This window comes from Odontesthes bonariensis, chromosome 8 (assembly GCF_027942865.1).
Source record: "Odontesthes bonariensis isolate fOdoBon6 chromosome 8, fOdoBon6.hap1, whole genome shotgun sequence".
Lineage (NCBI taxonomy): Eukaryota > Metazoa > Chordata > Actinopteri > Atheriniformes > Atherinopsidae > Odontesthes > Odontesthes bonariensis.
The window spans coordinates 31,058,815-31,077,937 of NC_134513.1; the positions used below are offsets into that span (position 1 = coordinate 31,058,815).

A 19,123-nucleotide genomic window follows, 5' to 3' on the forward strand; every position below is an offset into this window, starting at 1 on the left:
ACAGTGTGTGCTAATGACTTTTTTTTCTTTATCTTTACAGCCAGTTCATGGATGATAATGATGACGGAGAAAGCCAGAAGTTCCTGGCAAATGGATTGATGAAGAAGAAGAAATATGAGGAATATCATGAAGAATATGTAAGAGGATTCACAAGTCTAAGTACCGATGCAACCAAGTTTCTGCTCAATAAAAATATCATTATTACAGAAACATAGAGTTTACTTTTGGCTCAGAAAGTTGGCTGACAGCGTGTGCTCATTGTCACATTAAAGAAAACCACAGTAAAAAAAAATAAAAAATAGAATAGGCCTAGAAATCCAGACTGTTTGGAGGAACAAGACCTGTTGTCCTCATACATACTATTTGCTTGTCTCCTGAGCAGCATCCTGGCCACACTTCTTTCGGCATGTCTGTCTTCAACCTGAGCAACGCAATCATGGGCAGCGGGATCCTGGGCCTGTCCTACGCCATGGCAAACACTGGCATCGTTCTCTTCACGTAAGTACAGCAGAGCAAAGGTTCAGATTAGGCTAAAGAGGCTGTCTTGGTGTCTTGCAGGCTTTTCGTCACAAATAGAAGAACTGGATAAATGAGTGTTTTTGCTTGATGACTGCTTACGGTCACATGACCACAAAGAACAGAAAGCTGCTCTGCCTCACAGAGCTGTCTGACCTTCTGCACCCTGTGCATGTTCCATCTTTTGGACAGCTCTCTATCTTCATGCCTTATTAGCATTGAAGGATGACTTTTGACATTTGACACCCCACTGTCACCCTGCACCTCTTATTCAACCCCCTGCCTCACAACACTGCTGGGTGGCCACTTTGTGGGTTGGCAGCGTATATAGGGAATAAGATATTATGGAAGCCATTGCAGAATTAGAATCACCAGGGGAAGAAAAATGCTTTAAATCATAACCTTAGTAGATGCAGGGTGTTGCACATCCTGCTTTGACTTATTTAAAAGAAAAAAAAAAAGTTCACTTTGTAAGGACTGAGTCAAAGTTACATGGATAGATTTTTGCATGTGCTTCATCATATGTAAACATTTCTCTTTCTCTGCAGAATCCTCCTCATCAGTGTGGCTGTTCTCTCCTTGTACTCTGTACATCTGCTCCTCATGACGGCTAAAGAAGGAGGTTGGTAATTAATTTTACTTAAAGCTCAACCCGTCTTCAAGTGACTAATGACAAGTTGTGACCCGACCTCCGCTAGTCACTGGGATGTGCATTTATTTACCTTTTTCTTTTGGTAATTTTAGGGAAAAAAAGCATTTGAATTGAAAGTTGATTGAAATTTTGAGGCCTCCTCACCTAGCTCGTTGACAAAACTATATAAAGGGAGCAACCTGGGGGTCACTGAATAGACTCATAAAGGGGGCGCACTTGAGAAAGGGAGAACAACACTAAGTTCAGCTCCAAGACTGAAGAAACGCAGATTGTGTGTGTATGTTTACATGACACTAGACCAAATTATTGTGTTACTCAGACCAGAAGCAGACTTTTTAAGTACATGAAAACATTATAGTCCAACCAAAGTCGTATGAAATTCAACCTCTTAAAACCAGGCTAACGTACCCAGATACTGCAGTTGGAAGTCTAATCAGTGCTGCATGTATATGCTCAGATTCGAACTAGTCTAAGTACTCCACATGTGCTCCTGTTCAGTACATAGAAGGAGAAGAAGCCAGTGACAACAAAGAATAACCTCAAGCTATAGAACGGATCTTTCTGTAAAAACAGCAAAGTGTGAGCGTATATTAATACATCCTAATATAGCTGCTCTCATTCACATTTCTGTATGTTTTATCAGACAGATAAAGTCAGCCCATTTAAACAATATGTCACCTCGGGTTCTTTTAAAACATTTCCAGACTGTCGCTCAACTCTAATAATATCCTGATTTTATAACCGCTGTGTCATCTAACAAAATCACCGTTCAGGTAACTTAAAGGCAACGTCCGTGCAGTTAATTCAGCTATTCTTCCATATACGATGATCCCCCACAGAGAAAATTACAGTTCACAGAATGTCTCAAACATTTTCTCACACAGTCCACAGTGTTGCAGTGTCAGATATCGTTCATAAAAAATAAAAAAAACATTTCCCCTCCTGGGTATGTGAACCGCAACAAAGGAGCATAGAGATAGTTTACCTGTAAATGTACCTCAAATGAACTGGGTATGTTAACTCACTGAGGGACATTAAGTAGATAAAGTAGTAAAAGTGTAGGAGCAGGTAAAGGTAAGCAAGTCAAGAAAGTGAAATGTGAAAACAAAAAAGCTATATAATTGACATCAGATTGCTTTGTGAAGCACTTCCCTTGTTGTCATGTTTCTTCTGACTCGTGCATTGTCCTCGGATGGTAGTTTTTTATCTACTTGTCTGTTTGGACAGGGTCCCTCATCTATGAGAAGCTGGGAGAAAGAGCTTTCGGTTGGCCGGGAAAAGTGGCTGCATTTGTATCAATTACCATGCAAAACATTGGAGGTAGACCCCAACTCAGAATTTCTCTGGTTTTGTAGAATTCCTCTACACGATGGATACAAGAATAAATTGATTTAAGTATTTGTGGAAATCCCTTAACTTCCATATTGTCCTCCTACAGCCATGTCCAGCTACCTCTTTATTGTGAAGTATGAGCTGCCTGAAGTGATCCGAGCCTTCTTGCACTTAGAAGAAAACTCTGGGTGAGTATGTGACTTTGTTGAGATAAAGTACACTTCTTTGTTCATATTTAAACTCTTGTGATTTTAATCCCATGCCATGTTTGCAGTGAATGGTACATGAACGGCAACTACCTGGTGGTGTTTGTGTCGATTGGAATCATTCTGCCTTTGTCTCTCCTCAAAAATCTGGGTGAGGACACCAAGAGATAGACAAAACTCTGAATGTTTCACTACATTTTCTTTGAGCGTTAGTTCACTTTGTGTATGGCCACCACTTTAAAGACGCTCTGATGATCGCGTCCTGCTGCCTTATGCCAATTTTCTCAGTGCTTCCATGTTCTTGCAGCTATTCATAACCAGTTTCACCAAACCATAAGTAACATAACACCAGTCGGTCTCTGAGTCAACTCCAGCAATTGAGTTACAGTAACAGAACACTGCTATAAGGCCTGTAGTCAGCTCCGCCACTCAGATGTAATTTATGTCAGATCTGTCTCAAATGGCTTACCTCCTTATGTCGCTCTGACCACATTGTGCAGTTAAAACATGATGCACACTGCAATTTAAATGAATATTTATCTGAAATAAGTTGTATTTTTAAATTCTGAAACGATATGCAATCCATGTCCAACAACAAACTACATGTCATGTCATCTACAAATAACTAAGACTATAGAACTCCAAAGTGTTTTTCCCCAATAACTGATGTTTTCTCTTTTGTAGGTTACTTGGGCTACACCAGTGGTTTTTCTCTTTCCTGCATGGTCTTCTTTCTGGGAGTGGTAAGTTCAGCTAGGACAGCCTGGAAGTGCTACTAGGATTTTAGGCACATTTACATGCACAGGCTACCAAATTTTTTTAACATTACACTACACAGTTATATACTGCAGTCACATCCTATGGAAGTGTTTCAGTTGCTTGTGATTTCCCTCTACATGTCAAATTGACAATAAAAGTTCAATCTTCTGAAAGCTTTGATATTTCTGAATTGATGGGGAGGCAAAAGTTAGTTGTTTTAGTCAATTAAAATCCAAAAGGGGAAGCATTGCATTTTTAACACTCAACTGGTACTCCATATCTTGTATGTTCCTGTTAAAGCTTTCTACTACAGACATAGAGTTTACCTGCAAGATTGTGTTCTGATTGCAGTTCATTTTTGCCCATCTGTCTGTTTGTGTTAATGTTTGGCAGGCACCGTCTTTACCTGACTGATAATAGTAATGCTTACAAACTGAACCAAAAATTTATATATTTTTTTAAACTTAAAACTTGATAGTATCTTTTCTGTTCACATCAATGTTAAGTCAGTAATAGTGGTTAACTGGAGAAAATAAGTGTTAACTTGACAGCTGAGGAGCCTGAGCTGAGCATCTAATATTTACATGTTATTTTAACCTTCAACTAAAAGGACTAGCCTAGCATGTGAGCCAGCAAACATGCCAGCTAACAGTGATGATGGTATGGCCTTTTTCTCTGCTTCCCCCTTGTTACAAAAAAAAAAGCCCAGTTTACCAGATGGTTAACTTTCAAATTACTGTAGAATATCAAGGAGAAATATAACTACAACATATACATAAGAGTTAAAGACATCCATTATGACTATCTGAGGCTGCATTAAAGGCATGGTTGGTAATCCTGTTCAGAAACACATTTTGTAATACTGGGTGAAATGGTCCGTCTGTCCTGAGAGAAATCTATACAAGATGTATTTAGAAAAAGGGACGAAAATAATCAGACCTCTGTGGCAGCTGCAGGACTGAGAAAAAGCTGACCAATCCGAGATCAGCGGGACGCTGATCTCGGATTGGAGCGCCTACAAAAACCAATCAGATGCCTCTGCTTTCTGCCTACGCCCCCCTCTGTCGGCTCCCTGCTCCGTGTGCGCATGCGGTTCTACCGGCTTTGGATGACGCACTGACGGAATGGGGAGGGGGGGGTGGAGCTTAGAGGAGGGGACACTTTCGAATCTTGCTAGCTCTCTTGCTAGCTCTCTAGGATTACCTACCATAGCTTTAAGCATAATAAGAAACTTGTGACTGCAGTTCACTTATCAACATGGCATTGTTTAGAAAATAACTGAAGTGGAGAATATCATGTCTCTTTTATTTTCATGTTCATAACATGGAAGAGCATTGTATGACTTCCTGTTGATCTTTTTCAGATGATTTATAAGAAGACCCACCTGCCCTGCCCTCTTCCTTTCTTTTACGACCACTCGTCCAACCTCAGCATGAATGCTTCGGACATGTCAGGGCTGTACGCACTACGAAACAACTCGACGCAGATGGACTTCTCACGGGCTGATGTTTCGCCGGCAGTCCTTGGCAGTAGCGACGCACACCACTCCACAGGAGTTCACTCGGAGCCTCACCCTGACGATGAGGAGATGTGCACGCCCAAATACTTCATCTTCAACTCACAGGTAAGATGCTCGGGGTAATTATGGTTAAAGGTTAGCTTGGGATGGCAGTTCAGAAGCTTTTGTTGGCTCTCAAGCTGCAAGCCTCTGCATTTTTCTTACTTGTTTCGTGCTCCGTGCTTTGTAAGTCTTATTAGTTTTTTTAAATGCCGAATTAGTGTTTTTTTTAGTTACTCACTGGTATCAGTTTACCACAACAATGGATTCTATTACTTTACAGGAATAAACTTGAATGGACTGTTGAGCATAAAAGATTAAGAAAGCATAAATCCAAGTTTAAGAATGAATAGAGTGTAAACAGTTGGGACACTTGTTGTGCAAATTCAACAGATTTGCCTAGACATGTTTGTTAAAGGTGTAACTTTTGGGGTGCGTTTTTTGGCCTTTGTGTGTGCGGTTTGGAAATTATGTCATGGAAAATATCATAAATCATGATTAAGAATATGACAAGAAGCATTAAATTCCCATGGGGACAAAAGATTAGGTAAGTTTAAACTGATTTACAGGGTGTTAGTTTTGAGGGGAAGTAGCTATTTTCATCCTTGACTACACTGACTATCTCTCACACCATCAAAGAAAGCTGTTACCATAACTGAATCCGTCAAGATTGCCACAAAGTACACGTGAAGCCTTCATAGGGGAGTTAACATTCATTTGTAGTACACTTTGTACCGGTGAGACTGAAAAGTCAGTATGTGTTCCCAATCCCAAAAAAAGTTGTAACAGCAGTTACAACGAATTCACCATTCACTTTCATACATGTTCATTTGCTTCAAATAGAAAAATAATTCTAGGTTTAAATTAATAATTATATTTGTCACTGTAGCAACTGTTGAAACTTTTGCATTTGCTGCCTTTATTGCATAGGATTAAAAGCATAGTTTACGAGAAAAACGACCAGAAACTGCAGGAAAATAGTGACGTCTAGCATTGCATGCGTTCCAGTAAAACCAATAAGCCAGCCAGCTAAAAGCAGAGCTGACTTGCATCATAAACTATTGGGTATTATAAAAACCACAGTGTATGAGGTTCCATGGTCCACTGCCCGAGTTGACAGTACTCTTGGGTTTGAGTTTACTCTTAAATGCTGAGGAAAAACTTTTCTTCAGTTCTCCCTCTTTTTCGCTCCTCTGTTTCCACCTTAAATCCACAGTATAACCAGCTGTGAAGAAGAACAAAGCATATCTTTTCAACAAGTATTGTACTACCTGAGGAATAATATGTGACATCATACTTTGTAATTATTGGATTTAGTGTGGGTTTAGATTAATAGCACCTTAAGTGCTTTTTGCCTGCCTGAAGCTGTATTTGCCTGTCCTGAATTTATTTAAGTTTGTTGTTTTGGGTTTTGGTTCCACAGACAGCATACACTGTGCCCATTCTGGCCTTTGCCTTTGTCTGCCATCCTGAGGTGCTGCCTATCTACAGTGAGCTGAAAGAGTAAGTGCACTTTCCTCCTTTATATCAAGTAGTAAAGCACCATCATCACCGCCTAATATAAACATTATAATGAAAGGTCAGCAAACAAACCCTTTTTTAGTGGAACAGTGCACAGAATCGTTCGAAAGCCTTGAGCAACCCATCCTTTATTTATGTTTAGCTTGCAAGCAGGCAGACCTTCTTGTAATATTTTAAAGTGGTCTTGAGTAATAGTTCTTCAGGTTTTTGGCTGAGACATTGACATTGGCTGCTTTTTGGCTCCTTGTACCTGATCATTTTCAGAGGAATGTGTGTTTTTTGTTTGTTCACCCACTTAACTGACCCATGAATCAGTGCAAGGGATAAACCAGGAATGTCCTTCAAGAAGCCAACTTTTCCTAAAAACTACCAAAAGAAATTAAAAGAAAACTTGTCTGCGAGGGTTTAAGCTGTGTTGAAGAATTAAGGTGCTCATACCAAGGTTTGTCAGGCATTGTATAAAGGTTTTTGCACAGTACCAGTATTGTATAGGAGAAGATTATACCTATATCTGTGTGACTCTGCACACACAGATCTTTTACTTCAGTAATTTCCTTATTCTGCTGGATCGCAACGAGTGTAACACAGTGAAAAGTTTTCTAGAGTTTATACTTAAAGTTGTGACCCCACCAGTAGAAGTCAAAGTATTTGTTGTTTCCACAGTCGCAGCCGGAAAAAGATGCAGAATGTGTCCAACCTGTCCATCTTAGCCATGCTCATCATGTACATGCTGTCGGCACTGTTTGGCTACCTCACCTTTTATGGTAAGAACAATTACACTCATAAGCACAGGACATTTTGTGCAAGTAGTTACATTTCTACTTTGTTTCCTGTCTGTTACAGATAATGTGGAGGCAGAGTTGCTCCACACCTTCACCAAAGTGTATAAGTTTGACACCATGTTGCTGCTGGTGCGTTTGGCTGTTCTGACCGCCGTGACTTTGACTGTTCCCATTGTGCTCTTCCCTGTAAGTACATTGTGTATAAACAAACAGTTTACCGATGCTGTGTCCCAAATAATCCACTCTGTACCCGATTTTTAGCCAGTCCTCTTTGACGTCAAGCAGGGGGATGCATAGAGCAATAACTTGTGGAAGGCAGAGAATGTTTCCTCATTGTGGCACGGGCCTCTTTCTGTTGCTCTTTCATTTCTCAGCATCATAATTGGAGCCTTATTTAAGAAACAGCATAATTTGATATACGTCAGAACAAACAAGCCTGTTATTCAGGTACAAATAAACATCCACCACCCTTGTAAATTTTGAACGTCATTGCCACTGTGTATTACAGGCTTGGTGTTGTATTTGCTGCAGAGTCAGTCTTTATTTTTATTGTTATTTTATGGACTCAGTTGTTTTTTTTTTCCCCTGCCAGTTTGGTATAAAAGAACACACTGTTCAGTTGGAACTCCTCTTGTGCCGTCATCTCAAATCCCAAGTACTCAGCCTGCGGTTGTAAAAGCCCACACCTCTTAATTACAACACACACACTGAGCTTCATACAAGGATTTAAGCCCCAAAGGCTGTCATTTCCATGCTCCCTTTCAATATTAGGTCAAAGGCCTGCCAGCACGTGATGCCCAGTCATAAAACCTTATCATCTTACTCACATTCATTCACACATACTTGCTTGTCTTCTGTCCCTCTCCATATAAGGTCACAGGATATTTTTAGCTTGTCCCTTATTTGACTCTAGGAGAACAGTGGAACTTTCCTCTTTAGTTTTAGCTTTCAGGCACACACACGTACAGACACACAAGCTCACACACAAAGTTGGGTTAATGTGAACACAAGCAGCTGCTAATTTATGTTTTCCTTTTTAACTGTAGTGGTTGTAATTGCAGTGAGCTGCCACCAAGGGGCAGCACCTTCGTGGATATTCAGTTACATGAAAGTGCTGACAGACTATGATGCAGCAGTCGCTGCATATGATGGAAACACATTTTGCGTAGTTACACGATATAATCTTGGGATATTTTTGTGTATCTGAACTAAACTTTATGATCTTACATACACTCAACATCAGTCCACATCACACTTTGTAACGTTTTACTTATCTAGCCGGATGCTTGCATTCAACCCACATACCGCCATCAGCAGACACAGGAGGTACTTTTTTTTTTTTTGTTGTTGTTTTTTTCAAAGGAAAGGTGTAAGAGGATTCCCTGCCCCCCACCAACTCTGCAGTGGAAGTTTTACAAGCTCAGAGTGGACAGTGGAAAAATCCTCACCCTGACCACTACCTCCAGGGAGACAGAGAGGCAGAGATAATAAGACAGGCAGGAGATGGACTTACATTACTCGACATATTTTGTTTAACAAACTTCTTACAGGCCTGTGGATTCCTCAAAATGTGTTGACAATTATGATAGATCTACATCTTGGTCTGCAAATGGTAGCATAAAATAGATAGAAAGCTTAATGTGGTTTTGTTTGTTGAAGAATCTCTCATTCTCATCTGGGAATATATCAACTTTTTAGGTGATTTTATTCCAGTGCAAACTGTACATTTTGTAATGTACTGTCATAATGGCTGCCATCCAGTTAAAAATATGGTTGCATTTCCAAAATGTCAAAGAGTTCATGACCAGACCAGTATCAATAATGTAGTTTTTTACCCTTCACATATAAAAACTCAGTTATTACTCCAGTTTGGTAATATGTAAACTTTAATATTTACATTACATCATATATCTCTTATATTTTATACTAGGACAGCTATGCTAAACAGCTAAAGTAATGAAGTTATGCTAGCCTTCATCAAGCTAGTGTCACCTGTAGCTAAAACTGTAAATGTTGCTGTTTATCTAGCCATGCGTATTGGCCAATCAGTTTGTTAGTTAAATGTTTATGTAGCTAAACTCCTGACAAAGACAAATACATTTAAATTGACTCGCAGGTGTTGTCTCAACTTTCAATTCTTTTGATTTGCAGAATCAGACAAGTAGGGGTCATGAATATTTTTAAATGTTGCTGAAGCTCTGTGTTCAGGAAATTGTGGAAATGAAGTTTTTGTTTTTAAGCTGGCTAATTGTGTTTTTTATGACATTTCTGTCACATTACACTGAGCTAAATGAAGCAACAGTGTAGTTTTGTATTATTCGGTTATATGGTGCTCATTTATAACATAATTTCCCCTCTTATCTGCTTTATGTATAGTGTAGACTTTTTTTTTCTCATTGTGCAAAACTGAAACTGAAGGGAGTGTGTAAGCCTGTAAAGCAGGCTAAGATAACGAAGGAGATAAAAATTTGATAAGGTAAGAGAAACACAAGACGGAAGTGAGAAGCGCCAAAGCATCTGTGGTGAATTAATGGAAAGAGCAAAGTAACAACACAGCTAGACTTTGAAGAAATCTATGTTCCTGCAGTACTTAAATCAACTTTGAATTTATTAAAAAATATTAAGCTTATCCCGTTTGTGAGGGTGTGTTAGAAGTTGGTTTTAGCTTCTATATATTTCTATGCATATACTTGAATAGGTACGAGTCACTGCCTGCTTTGCACATGTTTCTGCGAGACAGTAATGTGAATCATCAGGCTGGCCTAGCGGTTGTAGACTGTAAAATACTAAATTTGTATGGTGTGCTGTTTAAAAAGTCACTGTTGTGTAGAGTTAGGAATGTTTAATTAACTCTACACAACTATACCTACAATAGATTAAACAGATCTGTTGCAACGCGGTTGAAAGATTGATAAATCATGGATGTAAAGCATCGAACCGAAAGAGCTACTTTGTCTCACCGTCGCTCTGCCAAGTTTCCATTGACCTTTGAGAATGTCTCAACTCCTCCAGACTTTGATTTTGTAGGAAAAAGCCGCTGACCTTCAAATAGAGATTAACATTAGCTTTGTCTGCAACCGTCCTTGGCTACTGTGGTGAGGTATGTTATATGAGTAGACGGGATGTTTGTGTGTGGGAGAGCACCTACGGGCTAAACTGAAAGTATATGTGTCCACTGGTGTGCAGTCACGTGAAGGATAGATACTAACAGAGGCCAGACTATACAGGGCTTTGCGAGGATCCAGTACATGATGAAAGGACTTTATGTGGAGTCAGACATGTCCCAGTTCTCAGGACTCAGCTGGTGAGCTGCAGGAGAGGGCTGCAAACGATCTGATTAACAACCTCCAATGTCACCGCCTTTGCGTACCTTTACAGTCATAAACATGAAACACTTTCTTCATGTAGACCTAGCTTGAATACTGGTCTGTAAAACCTTACCCCCCGTTTCTCTTACCTTAAAACGTGGTCTCAAAAACTTTTCTTTCTGGAAACATTTCTATTTCTTTATTCTAATTCATTATAGTGGAAAATATTATACACTTACCGCTTCTCTGCTAACAACAAGTTAGCAAGCTGGTAAGTTGGTAAGTTGGTAAGTTGGTCTTGATTTGTGCTTTGTAAAAGATTGTAAAAAAACACAAATAAATGATGTAATTTTGATATTTGGCACCACTTTCTGAAAATAAATATTTATAATTGTTCTTTCTGAAACAAAGGGGGAACTTTTAGATGTAGTTGTTGCCACTTGTGGTGTTGTGGCGCTGCAGGAGACCAGTGCCACCACTAGAGAGCTCATGGCTGCATTCATGGCTCCATGTTTTGAGGCCCGTTTGCTCTTGAGCTTGTTTTGGTTGAAGCACAGCTTGTGAAACTTGCATCAATCAAAAAGCCCCAGTTTGGGTGTCTAGCTTTTGCTAATGCTTCAGTGCGTCTTTAATCAAAAACAGTGTTCCGTCTTCATGGTGATGCATGTACTTGAAAAGGGACTTTTACCCTGCTGCATTTTCTGTAGTTTCAGTTCTCACTTGCCTTCTGTCCTATTTACAGTCAAGTCACACATTTCAATTAAGCAAAATAGACATAGACAAACACATATTGAACAACTGCCCCATTGTCTCTGCCATTTGCGTCTAGTTTTGAATATACTTGTAGATTACATGTCCCAAATCTTGGCTGAATTCAGACTTAAAGAGAGAGCTTCACACTTTTGGACCAACAAACCCTGTTAATACCTCGGTGCCTGGTTTGTTCCTAACCGGCTGCAGCCAGATGTGTCCAGGCAAGTCTGGCTGTGTGTGTGCTCAGGCAGACAGGTAGATAGTAAGGAGCTCAAAGTGTGTAAATATCACACCGTGAACTCCAAAGGCCTTGCGCCAGGTAACAGGTGGGTGCCGAATAGCTTGGTGCCTTGGAGAGAAATGCAGCATCCAGGCTCTAGTTTTCCAGGCCGACCAAATTATGCAACAGTTGGTGGGATTGAGGCGGGGTGATGAAGGGCATTCGTTTTAAAACCTTATGGATGGCGCTCTTAAATTCACGTTATTATCTCTCAAAGAATGGGTTTTGGCAGAAGCAGTGACATTTCTTTGGCAGTGGAAAGTGAAGCACCAGCGTTACTTTGGCGCCTCCTGAGAGGGGTTACCTGGTTCAATCTGACAGAGCAGAAAATCCAGTTAATTTGATTTTTGATTTATCATTTTTTTATCGTACCATTGATATAAATCTCATGCTTAAGTGAGACATGAAAGGATCTGCGGTACTCCACATGAAGTGGAAAAAGTTTGGGGTAAAACCATAATTTCCTTTAATGTGGACTATTCAGTGAAAGGTCAAAACAGAAAGGTGGGCAGGAGAAAAAAAGTGTGACAACAGCCACTCCTCTCCACCCGCTGCTAGTGGCTCCGCCCTCTTGCTAGTGGCTGATGCAATCTCATGATCCCATTGCACTGCGGGAGATAATCCCCAGCTTTCTGAATGGGCGCTGTTCCTTTACCCTTTCTGCCTGTGGCCTGTGAGCCGGCGGTGCCTCAGGTTTCTCCTTATACCTGCAACCTTTCACCCAGTTGAGGCCTGAACAGGCTGCTTGTGGCTCAGGAACACAAGGCATCTTAGCTGGGATCTCCTGGTTCCCTCCCTCCCTCAGCCACACAAGCACACACAGTCATCGTTGCACTTGACACACTAGAGTATGTGGCCAAGTGTGGGAATTGACTTCAGAAAACAGGCTGGCACACACACCCACATACACTGTTGTCAGTGATTTACTTCTTTGACAGAAGACATGCATTAGAGAGCTTGCTGACACTGAGGTCTTACTATGCTTTGCAGTGAATTCAACTGAGTTTTTAGTCAAATAGAATCTAAAACCAATTGTTTGCGTCTGTTCTCAGTCAGTTTGTTCTCAGCTTAAAGTATTTATAGACTGATTTGTCTGATCAAGTGAATACTTTGTTTTTTCTCAGATCCGGTCCTCCATCACCACATTGCTCTTCAGCGGTCGAGATTTCAGCTGGACCCGCCACATGGTGATCGCCGCGATCATCCTGGCCTTCAACAACATGCTGGTCATCTTTGTTCCGACCATCAGGGATATCTTCGGTTTCATTGGTCAGTCCTGATATAGATAACATTTCTTTTTTTTTTTTCTTTTTATCAAATTAAACATATCTTTTCAGAGAGACTCAGTAAACATGGAACACAAATGAACCCATTATTATAGCCAAGGCCTGATTAGCACCTTCAGTTCAGAGGCCATTTTATTAAGTAAAGCAGTGGAATTGCTGAAGCTTAAAGTGTTTGGTCGGGTCAGCTGTGATCAGTTTGTGACCACCGGATCTAAAACGCTCACGTTCTCACTGGAACACAAACACCAGACAGATATTTAAGCACATCTCTCTGTCATTTTGCAAATATGAGAACTCAAAGCGTACACCAGGTAAAAACTACAACCTAATTTGTCAAGGATCTCAACCGGAAATCAGTCTCACACAGTCCAAAGATTATCAGGGTGATGCATTTTAGTCCTAAACTTAGGCTTGGGAGTTTTTTTTTTAGTTTTTTTATCAGCTGTCCTACTCACCTAATGTTAGAGCACGAGTTGGGAGGAGAGACAGTCTCTGATATGAATAAATAAAGAATATTAGAAAGAATTTCACAAAGGCAAGCATTGTGAAAGAAATTCCTTGTTTCACAACCCTAATTTTAAAGAGTCGCAAACGGCAATTAAACACTTTGTGTTTAGAATTTTTTTTTTTTTTAGCAAAGCAGCCCCATTTCAGCAGAGGAAGAATCGGTATCAAAATAATTATAACTTACAGCATTTTCAGCTCATTTTCAGTCATCTTAGTTTGTTACAAATGCTAGATATTTATTAGGATATATAGGGCCAAATGAAAAAGTTCAGTTCTCATAACAAAAAAGTTAGTTTCAGGTTAAGACAACTACTTATTTTACTGAATTACAGCCACTGGCAATGTACCCTATACCACCCCCTCTGGCACAACTGTGCCGTCTATTTTCTTTACTTCAAACCAGTTGGAAACATGTCACAATGGAACTAATTGAACTAATTGTTGGAAACTTCATAAATATCTCTCAAGGAGTCCTGTAGTTAACTCTGAGTCACTGTTTTGACTGTCATGTGATTGGTTTAATCATTCTTCCTCTTTGTTGCAGGCTCTTCTGCTGCCACAATGCTCATCTTCATCCTACCAGCTGCTTTTTACATCCGCCTGGTTAAGTCGGTGCCGTTTCGCTCCTCGCAGAAAATTGGGGTAAGTGTGCAGAAACTTACTCACAATCTCAAACTGTCAGCTGCTTTCTCACCGTATCAGCTTTCTGCATTCTTTCCCCTGAGCGGCGGGTAACGTTTTGAAAACCTGACCTGTCAGAAAGTTCAGCAGACCCCTGCTGTGTATTTGAAAACTCTAAATCCATTCTTGTTCTGTCCTTTTTCTCTTTAGGCAACCATTTTCCTGATCGTGGGAGTTGTTTTCATGATTGGCAGCTTGTCACTCATTGTTCTTGACTGGATCCACAACCCATCAGGCTCTGGCAGTGGTCATTAAACCACTTTTCTTCCTCTTTTGGATTCATATTTAAGAGTGTAGCTGCCAGCCACAGCCCAACAAACTTGCATGTTTTCTGTTTTTTCTCTTCATTTAATCAGTCCTCGTAAAATCTCAACGTACAGACAAGGTATGCTACACTGGGGTTAAAACATCTTCAGAACATCACTGGAGGGGGGATTAGTTTTTTGTTTTTTCTTTATATATTTTTTTTTAAATGCACCCTCTGGTGTAACATGCCATCAAGACAACCTGAAGTCCTCATTGACATGATGATATCATCATTCATATTTCCAGCTATGAACAGACTGAGCAAACAGATAGACTGCAGCCCTAAACTGAAGCAGGTTTGGGAACTGTAACTAAATTGCAGGGCTGGAAGGATGATGCCATCTTTCAACTGTCCTCTGAACTTAAGAGATATTTTGAGGTGGAGTTGTCATTTTGGGGGGGTGGAAGCACTTCTAGCATTATGTTTCACTTTTTTGTGTAGATTTTACAAAGACACATCGACGTATCTACACTTGTATTTTCAAGCTACTATTCATGAAAGTTACCTAAAATGAATATAGCAGTAATGACCAGTCAATCATTAAGTCTTTCATTCTCAGTGTAATATGCTGCTCGATACGTTAACAATCAGAATCTTTGCCAAAGTCTGCATGCACATACATTTGTAGCTGAGTTGATGGTAGAGCTTTTCAGCTCCACATTCTCAAGGATCGTCCTCACCTGCTATTTTCATCCCAGCTGTGCACGTGAAGCAAGGACGCGCTTTCAGTATTACTGTCACAGAGGGATCTGAACATGCAGGGTATGAATGTACATAATCAAGTGTATCTACTGAAAAAAGTAGTGTTGTACATAATATCATAGTTGGCCTCTTAAGGCCCTCAGTCATTCATGCTGTGTGAAGTCGGACGATCATTTCAAGCTGTACACATGCTGGAACAATGTACACTTAATATAGGGCTAGACATATTGATATGAAATTATGTGTTACTTTTACAAATTATTGGCATATCTATTATGAAAAAAAAACATTTAAAATGTGCATTTTTCATTTTCAGTAGAACTACTGGTGCTTGAAAATAAGGTAAAGTCAGCCAGACGACACAAACTTGAAATAGATTTTCAAAATATATGTAGTTAAAAAAAATTAAAATGTGCCATACTATCCTCATAATTTACTCTCTCCAAATGATTTTAAAAGTTAATTCTTTATATTTTGAACATGATTATTAGCTATTTAACTCAAATAGTTTGCAGCTTAGAGAAATAAGTTGGCAACACCTCTAAAGTTTACATGCTACACATGAAGCTAGTGTTACAGCTAGCACATGGTTACCTTGATATAAAAAGAAGCCTTAAAAATTGCAAGCTAGCTCCCCATAAAACACAGGTTAGCATTTTTATGCAAATGATTCCAACAAACTACGACATTCTGTTAGAAATCTTGTTTAAGCACTGGTAACACTGTAGGACTTGTGTGTATATATATGAATTCAATATATGAATACAATATATATACATATGAATGTTTATTACAGTGAAACTCAGGCCAGGCAAGTTTAGATAATACTTAGTGAACGTTTCATCCTTATCTTTGCATTACTAGTATCCAAGTGTTTTAAAACAGGTGCCTGTATAAATAAACCCATTAGCATACCATAGCTACATTATATCAACCAGCAATTAGTGATTTTACTTAAAAATAGTAGTTTAATTTTTTTTTATAAATGCATACAATGCAAGACATAACATATAAAAAACACTAAATTTACACTTAACTTTGATAGTTGTCTTTTTCATACAGTTTTCAGCTACTATGCTAGGCCAAGAAAACCATCTCTAGGTGCTAGCTTCATATTTAGCATGTTAACAATAGAGTTATGTTGATCTTTCCATCTAAATCTCAGCAATAAATTGAATAAGATCTTTCTTCTAAATATACAATTTTCCTTTAAAGAGAAGTGCTTGAGAGAAGTAGCATATTAAACAGGTAGAATGCAAGGATTACTTTCTGTTTGGTTGACAAGCTCAAATGAGTTATTAGGGAGATCACTATTCAAGATAAAATCCACATTTAAAAAATGTCTTGATGCCTTTTATCTTAACCATGAATGGGACATATGGGAAAAATCATAAAGGATTCTTTTAATCATATTTGGCTTCAAATACAGGTGCCTTCAGCAGAATAGTTAATGACGACAGCAGAACCTCAGATTTGTCTTGTTTCACCTCTATTCATTTGCTGTTACGTGTCATGAACACATCCAGCCAAAGTGGACAACATTTATAGATCTTTTGTCGATCTAAGTATGTGAAACAAATAGATATTTCAAATGAAATAGTGTATAATGTGCATGTTTTTGAACTACAAACATGGTCTTTTTGGACAACTGTAAATGCTCTGTAAATAATGTTTATTATATGGTACACTGAGACTCATCATCTGTGAGTGGGTTGTTGGGGGATTGTACCTGAGAAATCTTCTACAATCCGGTGTTGGTTTTAGTATATATTAATATATATGTATATGTATATATTAATATATGTGTGTGTGTGTGTCTATATATATATAAATAGATGCATACACATATATATATATATATATATATATATATATATATATATATGTGTATGTGTATTAGGCCTTTTTTCTCTCGCTGTATGTTTGTACGGTTTTTTGTTGTTTTATTTTTTCTTCATTTGATGATTGTATATTTGTAGAAAATGTGTTCCCTGCATTTATGTTTTAACAATATTGTTAACTTTTCACCGAAACATGCATTAAATCAAGAGGCAACTTCTTGACACAGTTTTCCCAGAAGTTTGAGAAATAAGGCAACAAATTTATGAAACTTACTGGCCCCAGTTTACCGACACTGAATCAAAGATTAAGCTAAATGCAAGCTGTATCCCAGAAGCATGATGAGTACATCCAAAGTAAATATTCACCTCTGGATAAAAAAATGCACAAGAACCTTACTTGTCAGCCAGTTCTACAGCTCGACCAGAACAGTCTTATACAGATGTAATTCGTATGCTTAAGAGCCACGTTGGTGCTGTTGCAGAAACGCCTTTAAAACCCAGATATGGTGAGGTTCATTTCCATGAATGACTTGAATTGAAGCTTTCCACTGATAATCAGCAGGCTTCATAATTGAAGGAATGAATGGATTGTTTTCAGTTTAGAAATCTCTCTCTCTCTTCTCTGAATTAATATAGGAAATGTTAGGCTGTGACTTTGTTAACCGTCTGCGGATTTTTATCTTTCTTAAGTGGTCATCTCACAAAGAAAGGTTGTTTTTTTTTTTCCTCTATCAGCATACTCTCCACACTACACATTGACTGAGTATCTCGGGTATTTGGTCTGGATGAATTTGTCCTCACAATTTTGGATAGCTTCATATCTCTTTGCCTCTTTTGCATGATTGAGCCAAGCTATAAAGCAGATAAGTGCCCACCTAATGCTGTCCATGTTTAGAGAGAGGGTGTGTTAAACAACCTGCCTTATTTTTCTATGTATCCTCAGCAATGGAGTACTGCCTCAAGGTTTCTGCTGTTCATACTGTCTTTGCTTCCTGTTTATCAGGCTAAATATTCATGTTTGTAATTTACCCAAACAAAGGTTTTTGTTTGTTTGTTTGTTTTTTTATTTTTCTTTTCTTTTGTATCAGTGATGCTGTTTTATTATGATGAACAATAAAAATGTGACATGAAAAACATTGTTTTTGTACATGTTTTTATCTGCTTCATGCTCAAAAGGCTTCTCAACAAATATGAGTATGTTTATGTTTCTAAATTTGTCACACTTGTGTGTTTTTGTGCTAACCAATGTCTGGGAATGTAATGACCAAACCCATACTCCTGGCATAGCAATATGATGATACTGGGTCTCTAGAAATAATGTACGTATTCCTGATCTTGTGTAGCTAGCATCTACTGTAGATATGTAACACTTGCTTGTAATATCTCATGGAAAATTGGAAATTAGGTAGCTTTTTTTCTCCCAAACACATGTGCTTAGGTCATAAATCAAGCTGGAAATGATTACTTAAATGTATCTACAGATATGATATTTATACATAGATAGTATATTCAGGAAATTAAGAAGTCTTTTAAAGTAAAGAAGTACTGACTTCAATTTTTCAATACCTGTCTTTTTATTTACTCACTGAAAGAAAAGTCTGAGAACAGTCATCTCATGTTTTAGAAATAATGCTAATTTAGTCCTAAAGTTGAGCTGCACTTACTCTACAAACGAGTTAACAAACCCTTCGACCCCTCTTAAAGGTTGCCCAGTCCAGGGAGACAAAAGCACCATGAAATTAAATTGTTCTCATAATTCTGCACTATGCCATGGCTGATCAAACCATTGGGATTTGGATTGCTGCACAGCAATCTCTGTGCAGCTGAGACTGCTGAATTTTTGTGTTATTAATGTGTAAAATTTATCCAGATTGTTTTGCTGTAAATCTTTTTTCACAACCTTTCTGGGCTGGATGACAGTTACTGACCAAACATGACAGTTATCGCTGACATATAAATTAAATGGAACAGCGAGGGATTTACACATAAAAAGATACATATCAGGCTTGCTGTGCATGTCTTGGAGAATTAAGACATGTAGTAATGACATAACCCACCTTTATTTTTATTTTCTTCTTTTTCCCCATCTTGTGATTCCCAAGTTTTCCTCCATGCGTTCTTGCTATAGTTAA

The 19,123-nt window shown here is 38.7% G+C and overlaps 1 protein-coding gene across 2 annotated transcripts in view; it reads left to right on the forward strand.

Moving 5' to 3' along the window:
- Positions 1-18,125, forward strand: part of slc38a4 (solute carrier family 38 member 4) — a 40,256-nt gene extending 22,131 nt beyond the window's left edge. For both annotated transcript variants that reach the window (XM_075472181.1, XM_075472182.1), the window contains exons 3-16: positions 41-137; positions 383-498; positions 1,065-1,138; positions 2,396-2,488; positions 2,607-2,688; positions 2,775-2,857; positions 3,391-3,449; positions 4,829-5,089; positions 6,447-6,526; positions 7,208-7,308; positions 7,388-7,512; positions 12,792-12,936; positions 14,005-14,102; positions 14,292-18,125. In XM_075472181.1, the coding sequence (XP_075328296.1) occupies positions 41-137; positions 383-498; positions 1,065-1,138; positions 2,396-2,488; positions 2,607-2,688; positions 2,775-2,857; positions 3,391-3,449; positions 4,829-5,089; positions 6,447-6,526; positions 7,208-7,308; positions 7,388-7,512; positions 12,792-12,936; positions 14,005-14,102; positions 14,292-14,396 (1,519 nt within the window). In that variant the 3' untranslated portion in view covers positions 14,397-18,125. The remainder of the gene's footprint in view (positions 1-40; positions 138-382; positions 499-1,064; positions 1,139-2,395; positions 2,489-2,606; positions 2,689-2,774; positions 2,858-3,390; positions 3,450-4,828; positions 5,090-6,446; positions 6,527-7,207; positions 7,309-7,387; positions 7,513-12,791; positions 12,937-14,004; positions 14,103-14,291) is intronic.
- The last annotated feature ends 998 nt before the right edge of the window (positions 18,126-19,123 follow it).